Source organism: Aplysia californica, unplaced genomic scaffold, assembly GCF_000002075.1.
Source record: "Aplysia californica isolate F4 #8 unplaced genomic scaffold, AplCal3.0 scaffold00773, whole genome shotgun sequence".
Taxonomy (NCBI): domain Eukaryota; kingdom Metazoa; phylum Mollusca; class Gastropoda; order Aplysiida; family Aplysiidae; genus Aplysia; species Aplysia californica.
In genome coordinates this window covers 235,321-247,357 of record NW_004798043.1, presented here as the reverse complement: position 1 = coordinate 247,357, position 12,037 = coordinate 235,321, and the positions used below count along the sequence as shown (strand labels likewise).

General features: G+C 40.5%; 1 protein-coding gene across 1 annotated transcript in view; it reads left to right on the top strand.

Moving 5' to 3' along the window:
- Window positions 1-12,037, top strand: part of LOC100533545 (apolipoprotein E receptor) — a gene marked incomplete at its 5' end in the record, with an annotated part of 121,309 nt that overhangs the window by 80,434 nt on the left and 28,838 nt on the right. Inside the window, 11 exon segments of the mRNA XM_013088594.2 lie at window positions 155-286; window positions 1,029-1,148; window positions 3,162-3,343; window positions 4,250-4,319; window positions 5,269-5,385; window positions 6,293-6,409; window positions 7,349-7,471; window positions 8,059-8,172; window positions 8,928-9,047; window positions 10,025-10,156; window positions 11,840-11,980. Coding sequence (XP_012944048.1) covers window positions 155-286; window positions 1,029-1,148; window positions 3,162-3,343; window positions 4,250-4,319; window positions 5,269-5,385; window positions 6,293-6,409; window positions 7,349-7,471; window positions 8,059-8,172; window positions 8,928-9,047; window positions 10,025-10,156; window positions 11,840-11,980 — 1,368 coding nt within the window.

Sequence of the window (12,037 nt, the reverse complement as noted above, 5' to 3'; positions counted from 1 at the left end):
TATACCCACACATGTGCACACACACACACACACACACACACACACACACACACACGCACACAAACGCACAAACACACACACACACATTCACTGTTGTCACTTGCTCATGCACACACCTCACACCTGCACATTTCTTGTCTCTGTCTGCCTCCAGGACCCTATTACTGTGCCCATCACGGCATGTTCCAGTGTGCCAGTGCCACTTCTGCCAAGGACTGTCTGCTGCCCCTACGGATCTGTGACGGAGTTGCTCAGTGTCAGGATGGCTCGGATGAAAGCAACTGCTGTGAGTTGATAGGAAGGGGAGGTGTATTTTTTTGTACAGTCATGTGGGAGGTATGATGTAGATCGATTTTATAGTGTCTACTTCTATGTGAACACAGCTGTAGGTGTCTTACGTAAATGCAAGTACTGTTGAAGTTGTTTAAGACGATGATCTGTTGTCAAGGAGAAAAGTATGTGTTTGTGTGTGTGTGTGTGTGGGTGTGTGTGTGTGTGTGTGTGTGTGTGTGTTGTGTGTGAGTGTGTGTGTGTGTATGTGTATGTGGTGCGCGTATGTGTGTGCATGTGTCACTCGGGCATATGTCACTCAGACCTGTGTTTCTCTGTGTCTTTGTGTGTAAGTGAGCATGGAGGGGAAGGAAACTGGAATGAAAAGAGGACAGATGTAGCTCCTAGTTTATGGGTGTGTACGTGCATGTGGTGTGCTTGTGTGTGTGTATGGTGTGTATGTGAGAGAGAGAGAGAGAGAGAGAGAGAGAGAGAGAGAGAGAGAGAGCACATATATGTTTCCCATTGAGGGTTGCTATGAGATCTCCTGTGTTGGCTCACCCAGGTGGGTGGTTGGCAGGTGCTCTGGTGTGGTTTGCTCCTTTTTTCCTATCAAACTTCTATCGTCCTTATCTCTCCTTTTTTTGTGTGTTTGTTACTCTCTAGTAACACATCTATTCTTCGGCACTTGTATAACCTTATTGTGTTGTAAGTGGCGTAATACTTTTATTAAAACTAAAACTAAAACTCACCCACAGCTACGTACACATGCATGGAGCACTTTGTCAAGTGTCGTGCGGACAACAAATGTATCCCCAAGTCCCAGTTCTGTGACGGGGTTCCCCACTGCTCCGACCACGAAGATGAACTCAACTGTGGTAAGACTTGCTGACCTCAGCACTTGACACAGCTTGTGGGTGGTTGGCAGATGCTCTGGTGTGGGTTGCTCCTTCTTTTCTATCTGACATCTATATTCCATCACCCTCCTCCTTTATTATTTTGTATGTTACACTCTAGTAACACCTCAAATCTTCAGCACTTAAATAACCTGAATGCATTGCAAGTGATGTTAAACTCTTACTTAAAATGACAGGCTTCTTTAGGTTGTCAGAGACTTGGTCCTTTTTCAGTTATTTCCACTTTGTGTTTTCTACCTGCCTTAGTTTAGGTTTGGCTGGTAGTTTTTTTCCAGGCCCAATGTGATAGGTTGGACTGATGATAAGTGTTGTGTTCAAGCGCCTAACAGGTTGCTGAAACAGCTCTGTGCATTTTTTCACCATTTCGTTGGATTATGACATGTGATTTCTACGAATTTAATATAATTGATTATCAAACGATAACTCCCTACTTGTGACTTCTGTAAAATCATACATAACATATGGAGAGAGAACTTTCTCCTGTTTTGGTCCATTTATGTTGAACAGATTACCCAAGGAACTAAGACAAACAAGAACCCTTGATAGCTTCAAAAGACATCTTAAGCATTTTCTGTTCCTACAGGCCTATCCTTCATAAGTTTTTTGCCTGATCTCCTGAGACTACCGTGCCCCTATGCCTGAGCTCCTTACCAAAATATATTACTAACATTCCTATGATCGTTGGAATCACTTTCCGTATCCTACTCAAGGTAGTCCTTGTAATTACCAGCATTTAGTTCAGAAAGATCTTCAAAATAATCAATAACGTGCTGTATAGTCCCGATGGTCCTGGTTGGGAATAGGGTCTCGCTTACCGGTGTACCAGTGGCTAGGCGTAGGGGCAATTTTACGTGCCACTGGTGTACCGTACAGGTGGCTAGGGCTCAAAGGGTTAACCTTTCACTTTTTGCTGGTGGTTTCCATTTTAAATGCTGGGAACAAAGCTGGAAGTGATGGGACTTATTAATTTTAATTAAATTTTTTTGGAGTCAAAAGCGCAGGTATAGATTTTGTCCACAAGGAGAGACTGATGGGTCTGAAACTAGATCTGTTTTCTGAGATAGACCCTCATTGTTTTAACAGACCCTCAAAGCACTTAGTCAAATGTCTTTTTGGTACTGCTTGGAGATGCTTTTATTGTGTGTCAGGTACATGCACATCTAAAGACATGTAACTGTTTAAGAAGTATGTGTTTACTACATGTGAATGGAAATGAAGGTGTGACTAGTGAATGTTGAGAAATTCGGAGTATCAGTTATTGTAGTCATAGAAAATAGTAATGATTTGCCTCTTTTCATTTGCAGTCATTCACAAACTGGAAATATAGTCAGTGACAAAGAGTTAGACTCATCATATTATGTCTGAGTTTGTGCATAATTTGGGAGAATTGAATGAGGCTTTACTAACTATCATATCAATGACTTCAAGCACAAACCACTTAAATCAGAAAACGTACTTTTTACTGGAGAAGGGGGAAAAAATTGATTTTCTTGGAACTGATGGTGAAACATGAATACTTTTATCTCATGACTGATTGGCATTCTTGTATCAGTCTGACAGCTGGAATGTAAATAGATGTTGTTTAAAATATGGTTGTCTTGCTATGTAAAGTATAAAAATCATCAGAGGGTTTTTGAAGCTTAAAAACATTGGAAGTTCAGAGTTTTGTGGCTCGTACCAATGGTGAATGCTCTCTCCCAGCTCATTGACCTCAATAGGTTGATAGTTAGTGGCAGGTGCTGTGGTTTGCCCCTTCTTTCCAATAAAAAATATGTCAGTTTTATCTCTCCTCTTCCTTTTCTATGTTTACTACTCTCTTGTAGTATCTCTCACCTTCAGCACTTATACGACCTATTTGTGTTGTTGCTGTAAAACTTTTACTAAAACAAACATGACCTCACTGATCATTGTTGAAGACTTGCTATATCATGGGATTGTAAGTTTTTCTGACATCAGCTGTTGTTTTCCTTCCAGAGAACAATTCTTGTCCTGAGAGTATGTTTAACTGCACCAACGGCAAGTGTGTGCCTTATGTGTGGAAATGCGACAATGACAACGACTGTGGGGACAACAGTGACGAGCCAGCTGACTGCAAGTCGGTCACTTGCAAGGAGGGTCACTTCAAGTGTAAGGGAACCGGCAAGTGTATCCCAGAGGTAAGCTGGCTGGAGGGTCTACCAGGAATCTCCTTGTATCTCTAGATGTTTACACTCATGTTTGCTCTAGTTCATAAAGGGTTTTCATTTGAATTCCTTTGCTGTGCCGGTGGTTTGCAGGGGCTCGAGTTTGGTTTACTCTTTCTTTTCCATCAGATGTCTGTTGTCCAGATCTCTCATCTATTTTCTAAAAGGATTATTACTCTCTTGAAATACCTTTAATTTTAGGCACTTATATGACCTTATTGTGTTGTAAGTGCTGTAAAACCCTTACAAAACCTAAACTTTTCTAAAAATAAACCTCTGCTGGGAATTTTTATGCTGTCTGTCTCTCTTTGTCTCTCCTTTTATTTATCTCATACTAAATAAAGGCAAATACAATATGTACATACAATAATTCATAAACATCACGTAATACACAAAATTGCTCCAGTGTTATCTTGCAAAAACGCTATTGGTGGTCACCACCTTGCAGCTTTCTGTTTTTGAATTGGGCTTACTAAAATATATGAGGACACACCCCAGTGCCCAGCCGTCTAAAGGTCATATCTACCGTTTGGTCTAACGTTGTCTTTCTCCTTACATCTGCTGTTGGTGGGTGGTTGAAGGCTGCCACTGCTGGGTTCTACTTCTTTCCTTTCTTTTTTGTTTTTTTTCTATGTATTTGTCTTACCCTTTCCTTGCACTATATGTTATTTTCTTTTCTCAATATACAGAGGGTGGTTGGCGGGTGCTCTGGTGTGGTTTGCTCCTTCTTTTATATCAGACGTCTATTATCCTATCCCTTCTCTTGTTTTTGTGTATTACTCTCCAGTAACACCTCTAATTTTTGGCACTTGTATGACCTATTTGTGTTGCAAATGCCGTAAACTTTTACTAAAACTAAACAAAAACTTTCTTCGACAGCCATGGAAGTGTGACGGGGATCAGGACTGTGGTGATGATGATGACTCTGATGAGGCTCAGGACATTTGCAGTGAGTAACGTACACATATATGTGGACCCACAAATGTCGTTTTGTACGTCAACACTCACATATGCTCATCTACATGCATATACGCCAACACACACACGCACACACACACAAATACACACACCTTTTCAAACGTCTTTGGGGGTGGTTGGTGGGTTCTGTGTTGCAGCTTGCTCGTTCTGTCCTATCAGAGATCAATCACCCTGATCTTTCCTCCTTTTCTGCTTTGTATGTTACTCACTAGTAGTAACCCCGCTAAGCTTTGGCTCTTACATTACCTATTTATGTTGCAATTGCTGTTAAAATCTCACAAAAACTTAAGAAAAATTGTGTTTCAGCACTCGGACATACAGATCTATATGCATATGCATCAACAGACACACAATCAGACTTTATCATTCTCTTATATAAAATACCTATTTAGAGAGATTTGCACCAGTGCCAGCATATGCATGCATGCACTCTGTACACAAAAACAATATACAAAAAACTTGCATTACATTCTTTGCCCTTGTGCAAGACATCTCTAAAGAGCACTGGACTTGTTTGGGCTACACCCCTCCCCCCATATTATTTATCTACCTCTCTCTCTCTCTCTCTCTCTCTCTCTCTCTCTCTCTCTCTCTCTCTCTCTCTTACTGTCTCTCTCTCTCTCTCATACTGTCTCTCCCTCCTCCATTTCTCTCTCTCCTCCATCTCCATCTCCATCTCTCTCTCTCTCTCTCTCTCTCTCTCTCTCTCTCTCTCTCTCTCTCTCTCTCTCTCTCTCTCTCTCTCTCTCTCTCTCTCTCTCTTCTTCCAACATGAATTGAGGTGGGTGGATGGTGGAGGGGGTTATTAGTTTTCTGTATTTTGAGAATCTACCTTCACATTATGATGTTATACTTTCACTTTAGTTTTCCTAGAGCAATGGCGTTATCCCTAACTTGGCTGTTTCTTCCTCCACCCCCAGGTACTCAGACTTGCAACCCCTCCAACTTCCGCTGCCTTAATGGTCACTGCATCCCTGGTCGATGGCGCTGCGACAATTACGATGACTGCCAGGACCACTCGGACGAACAGGGCTGTGGTCAGTCCTCTCTCATCTGTTACATGTCTAGTCTGACTATCACCTCTTTTTACCTAGTGTTTCTACATTTCTTCTGTCATTGTAAAATTTTCTAGGGTGGTTGGCGAGTGCTCTGGTGTAGTTTGCTCTTTTTTTCCCCACCAAACATCTATTGTCCTTGTCTCTCTTCTGTCTTTTCTATGTGTGTTAATCGTTTGAAATACCTCTTAAGCTTCTGTTGTATGACCTATTTGTGTTGCAAGTGACGTAACACTTTTACCACTATTAAAAGCTCATATTTTCCTGTTGTCTGTTCTCTCACTGCTTCTTTGCCTCTTAAATTGTCTCAGTCTATGGAGTGGATAAATTTATTGTCGTTTAAATCACTATATCATGTTCCACTGTAGCTGGACTTACGCATTAAAGATTGAAATTCTAGCGTATACGGGGTTAAAATTATGCTGTCCAGACTTGGAGATTTGCTATCTGGTGCCAACGAAAAGAACTCTTCACTTTTGTCCTTATGGTCAAATAATCTATTTTAAATTTCTCTGGGACCCGTTCTTTCACCTTTTCGTTCCTTTATGTATGTCCAGTTGTAACAAAGTATTGTATAAGTTTTTAAAAAAATATCTGACTTAAATTCATAATTTTCATGATTTTGAAAGAAATGGGCAAATTTTTCATGATTTTGAAAGAAGTGGGAAAATGCAAGTCAGTGGCGAAATGTTAAAAGGGACGCTACTGCATTGGAACGTTGGGCAAAAGTGATTTTTTAAAAGTATGTGTGGACACAGACACAACACCCCCACCCCCACCCACCCACCCACCCACACACACACACACACACACACACACACACACACACACACACACACCACCTCCATTGTGTACAGTAGTTAATGGCGCTGTTGTTTTACTCTGTCAGGTGTTCGCGAGTGTTATGACAATGAGTTCAAGTGCACCAACGGACGCTGTATTCCTAAGTCACTGGCCTGCAATGGCGTGACTGACTGTCCCGATGGAAATGATGAAACCAGTTGCGGTATGTGTATCTTGGGATTTTTTTTAGTGATGTTTGTTTTAGTGTGGTCAGCTTGTCTATTGGCCACGTGCCTTGTGATTGGTTTTTGTATTCTGTGTGTGGGTGGGCGGTTGGTGGGCGCTCTGGTGTGGTTTGCTCTTTCTTTCCTATCAAACAGGTATCGTCCATATCTCCCCCACCTTCTTTTTTGTGTTTGTTACTCTTTTGTAACACCTCTAATCTTTGGCACTTATATGACCTTATTGTGTTGCAAGTGCCGTAAAACGCTTACTAAAACTATCTTGCTTCCTTCTTTCCTTTGTTTGTTACCCTCATGTAACACCTCTTATCTTTGGCACATAAATGATATATTTGTGGTGCAAGTACTGTAAAACTCGTACTGAAGACTAATACTGAAACGCTTTTCTCTCTGTGATGTATTTCCTCTGGGTCGTTCTGTTGTGGTTTGCTCACTTTGTTTTGTTTAATGTAGTCATTTCTTTTAAAAAAGTATTTTCTAAGGTAATTTCTATAGGAAGTTTACTGTTATAAGTCACTTTTTGGTTGTTTTGTTGTCTTCATTTCTGTTTTTATGGTGGTTGCAGGGTGCTACTGATAGATCTTACTTTTCTGTCTGTCTTCTTGCTTTTCCTGTTCACTTCTTTTCAAATTCGTGTCCATGTGTTTCTCTATACCCAACAAACCAAACCAAACAAACTAACAAACAAACAAAAAATTATTGTTTTCAGGTCAAATGTACTTCTCTTTATCTGTGAACAAAAGAACAAACAAAGTAAATGACTGCTTTCATGTCAGTTGTACTTCTATTTACCGGAACAAAGAAAGTAAATAACTGTTATCGTGTCAGTGTGCTTCTCTTTCCTGGACCAAACAAACTAAATAATTGTTATGGTGTCAGTGTGTTTCTTTTACCTGTAACGATCCTCTCTTTCCCCTCAGATCTGAAATGCGACAATGCGACAGAGTTCCAGTGCCAGCGACCGGCTGAGTGCATCTCTCTGACCTGGAAGTGTGACGGAGAGATTGACTGTGAGGATGGCACGGACGAGTGGACCTGTCCTAGTAAGTTACACTCATAATCCTCCCCTCAACTCTTGCAAATTGTTTCAGTTTTTAGTTTAAGGAAGAATTCCATGGCATTTACTACACATCTTGGCCACATAAATGCTGAATATTAGAGGTGTTGTTATTAGAGAGTAGCACACAAAGAAAAGAAGGAGAGATAGGGATGATAGTTCTTTTATAGGAAAGAAGGAGCAAACCACACCAAAGCCCATACCAATCACCCAGAGTGCACAAACTTCTAAAAAGCTACAGGCATTTATCAAAAGATGCGTAAGGAAAATATGCGAAATTTATTAGCCTGACACCATAAGAAATGAATAAGTATGGAAGCAAGCAAAAAACCCCCAAAAACCCCCAAACAAACACAAAGAAAAACGACAGAAAATATGGAGGGTTTTGTGATAGTCAAAACTGAAGAAGTGAAATGTGCTTGTAATACACATGTAGCAGAAGTTTGCATGTACTTGTATATGTCTTAAACTAAAGCGAAATGTTATGTTTTTCTTTTACCCCCCCTCCCCCTGCTACTCCATCCCATCCCACCCCATCCCACATCACCCCACCTCACCACACTCCACCACCAGACCGTGAGTGCTCCCATCTGGAGTTCAAGTGCAGCAACTCTGTCTGTGTGCCAAAGCAGTTCCGATGTGACAGTGACAATGACTGCGGGGATAACAGCGACGAGGAAAGATGCGGTAGGTAGCAATGTTGACTTGATGAATGTTGCATGCTCAATACAAAATGACAATGACAATTCATGTCACTATCACATGTTCTAATTAAAATGATATCTCACTGTCAGAATTATATAATGTACAAAAGAAAACATCCTTTTTTTCCCAGGATATCCTTTTCATGAAATTGTTTTACCATGATATGCTTGCACACAGAAAAACTGACACTCACACACACGCTCACTCAAATACACTAACGCACTCTTTCTCTCTCATTCTCTCTCATTCTCTCTCATTCTCTCTCTCTCTCTCTCTCTCTCTCTCTCTCTCTCTCTCTCTCTCTCTCTTTCTCTCTCTCTCTCTCTCTCTCTCTCTCTTTCACAAACACACAAACACACACACACATTCAGAAACACAAACACACACACACACACACACACAGAATCACACAAACACACACACCTACAGAAAGACACAAACACACTCACACATATATGTGCGCACACACATTTGTGCCATATACTTTTTGTTTTGTGACTATTTTTAGCTGTTCCATCCAATGTGTGATCTACTCTCACCTTGATTTTAAAGAGATAACAGTTTAAATTTATGGGGATGATAATATTATCATCTTCAGAATAGAGTCATTGTATCATCATTAACATCATCAGTTTCATCATCTTCATCATCATCATCATCATCATCATCATCATCATCATCATCATCATCATCATCATCATCATCTTGATTAGCTGTTGTTCCTTTCTCTGCGTCAGATGAAATTGCCTGCCCACCTGGTCGGTTCCGCTGCAAGGATCACACGTGTATCTGGAGCAGCATGGTGTGTAACAATGAGAAGGACTGCGCTGGTGGGGAGGATGAGAGTCATGACTTGTGTAAGTTATAACACACTGGTGTGTAGTGCGTTGTTGTAAAATAGTGTATGATGCGTCCTGGTGTGTAGTATGTTAATGTAAGTTAGTGTGTACTGTGTATTATATACTGGTGTGTAATGTTTTGTCATACACTTATCTGTAATTTTTATAACACATTGGTGTGTAGTGTGTTGTCATACACTAATGTGTATGACATGAAGTGTATGACATGATGGTGTGAAGTGTGTTGTCACATGCTGATATGTTGTGTGTAAGGTCATTTATTGTATTTGTAATCCATACTCTGACATAAGCACAGGAGTGATGGTGCTATTAGAAAGTGCTGTCTGTTTGGAATATGCACTACTTACAAATGATAAATGTACGAGGAAAATTCAGTTCTGCTCTACCAGAATGCTTCTTCTTTCCTAACAAACATCTATCGTCCTTATCTGCCCTCCTTCTTTTTTGTATTTGTTACTCTCTTGTAACACCTCCAAACTTCGTCACTTATATCATCCTATTGTGTTTCAAGTGCCATAAAATGCTTACTTAAACTAAATAAGTGGGATACCACTTTTCCACCATCTTTTTGCTTTGATATTGTATCCAATTCAGTTGATCTTGTCTGGGATGAAATAGCCCATGTCCTAAATGATCCAGACAGTGTTGATGGTGACGAAAAAAGATTTGCTATCAGTTACAAGTGTGTCATAGTGTGTCCATATCTCTCCTCCTTTATTTGGTATTTGTTAATCTCTAGAAACACCTTTAATCTTCAACATTTTTGGGAACTATTTGTATTGCAAGTACTGTGCAAATCTTACTTTAAAAAAACACTCTCCTCCTTTTTTGTGTATGTTACCCTCTAGTAACACTTTTTATCTTTGGCACTAACATGAACTATTTGTGATGCAAGTGCTTTAAGACTGTTAATAGAACTTTAAAAAGTTTATGATGTATTCATGAAGTGTGTTCCTGCTGTTTGTTGTACTCAGGCTCGTTTGTGAAGAACTGCACCTGGCCCAACGTGCTTTGTGAGTCCAAGCTGGAGTGTATCCAGCCCAAGCAGGTCTGTGACTCGCACCAGGACTGTCTTGACGGCTCTGATGAGGACAGCAAACTGTGCAGTGAGTGCTTTTATTTACTTAAAATTTATACAACTGGTGAGGTCAGCAAACTCTTCAGTGAGTGCTTTTATTTACTTAGAATTTATACTACTGATGAGGTCAGCAAACTCTTCAGTGAATGCTTTTATTTACTTTGAATTTATACTACTGATGAGGTCAGCAAACTCTGTAGTGAATGCTGTCATTTTCTTAAGTCTTAAGATTTATGCTATTGATGATGTCCGCAAACACTTGTAGTGAGTGCTCTCATTCACATAGAATTTATACTACTGATGAGTACAGCAAACTGTGAAGTGGGGGGGGGTGTCTCGTGGTCTAGAGATTAAGGTGTTCACCTCTCATTCTGTAGGTCCTGCCTCCGAATCCGGATAGCGACGGAAATTTTTCTTCTTAAAAAATAGTCTCCTTTCACCTCCTTTCCTGCTCTCTAGCAATGTTCTGTCTTCTGCTTTTGTCTCCACTTTCTGCCCCCATCCCCCTCACCTCCTTTACCCCCTCCTCTGGGCTCCCGACTCTTTCTGCAGCCTTTCTACCGCGACTCCTTGACTCCTTCTTACTGCTGTCTTTCAGCCACACCCCTGATATAATAGTAGGAAAGATCTACATTTAGCCTTCTCTGACATAGGTGAAAAATCACGGAGGTCTCGTGAGCAAGTTGCGCATGTTAAAGATCCCTTGATGGTCTAAAATGGATAAGTGTAGGCATCGGCCTCAACCTCGGCAAAGTTCAAAATTTCTTACCAACTATAAATATTTAATGTTTCCCATACGCTCATATGACCTTATGCAGTTGTGAGCGCTGTGAAACACGTACCAAACCCCCCCCCCCAAAACAAAAAAACCCCTCTTCAGTGAGAGCTTTTATTTACTTTAAATTTATACTACTGATTAGGACTTCATTGCTGCAGTGAGTGCTCACATTTAATTTAGAAACTACATATCTGATGAGGTCAGCAACCTTTGCAGTGAATACTCTCATTTGCTTAAGATTTGTGCTATTGATGATGTCAGCAAACTCTTGTGCCCCTCATTCACATAGAATTTATACTACTGATGAGGACAGCAAACTGTGTAGCAAATGCTCTCATTTGCTTAGAATTTACACCCTACTATTCTCACGGTAAGTCACTTTGCAGGCAGAGCCCTTGAACCGATGTCTGAGTATCTCCGTCTTTCTGCTGGAATGCTGTTTCTCAGTCGCCTGGCTTTGCCTAGTTAATGATCTAAATTGAGTTGAAAGGAGAGTAAAAGATTTATAATTACAATTTTGAGAGCACTTGATTTGATCTCCAGCCTCTGAATGGTTTCATTATGTGGAGAATAAGCTTAACCTTTCATGTTTCCATCAGATTTGTAACTGTGTCAAGGAGGTCTGAGGTCTGCTATTCAGATGCAGACTGTTGGTGTCTTCTGTTTTGTCTTTTACAGAGATACATGTTGTAAGGGGTTACGGACTTTTTGTGAAGTAAAAGGTCTTGAAGTTTTATTAATTGCTTTTTTCTAATGCTATAATTTCTTATAATTCAAATGCTGGGTTTTCCCACCTTTTATTACACGGTATGTATTTCAAGAGGGTTTATTTTAAAAAAAAAATATTTGGGGAGAGAGAGAGAGAAGTAATATGACTTAAAAGGTCTCAAACAAGCAAAAATGAACTCCCATGTTATCTGCTGGTCTCCTCAGACTCCCTGAACACGACTCGCACAGACAGCTGCAAAGAGTTCAACGGTGGCTGCGAGCACCATTGTAAAGACACTCAGTATGGCCCACAGTGTTCCTGCAAGATCTACCACAAGCTCAACGCTGATGGACTCTCCTGCTCTTGTAAGCTTTTGACTTGCTGGGAAAGGAAGAGGGATGGTGGTAGTGGGTTGGGGGGGG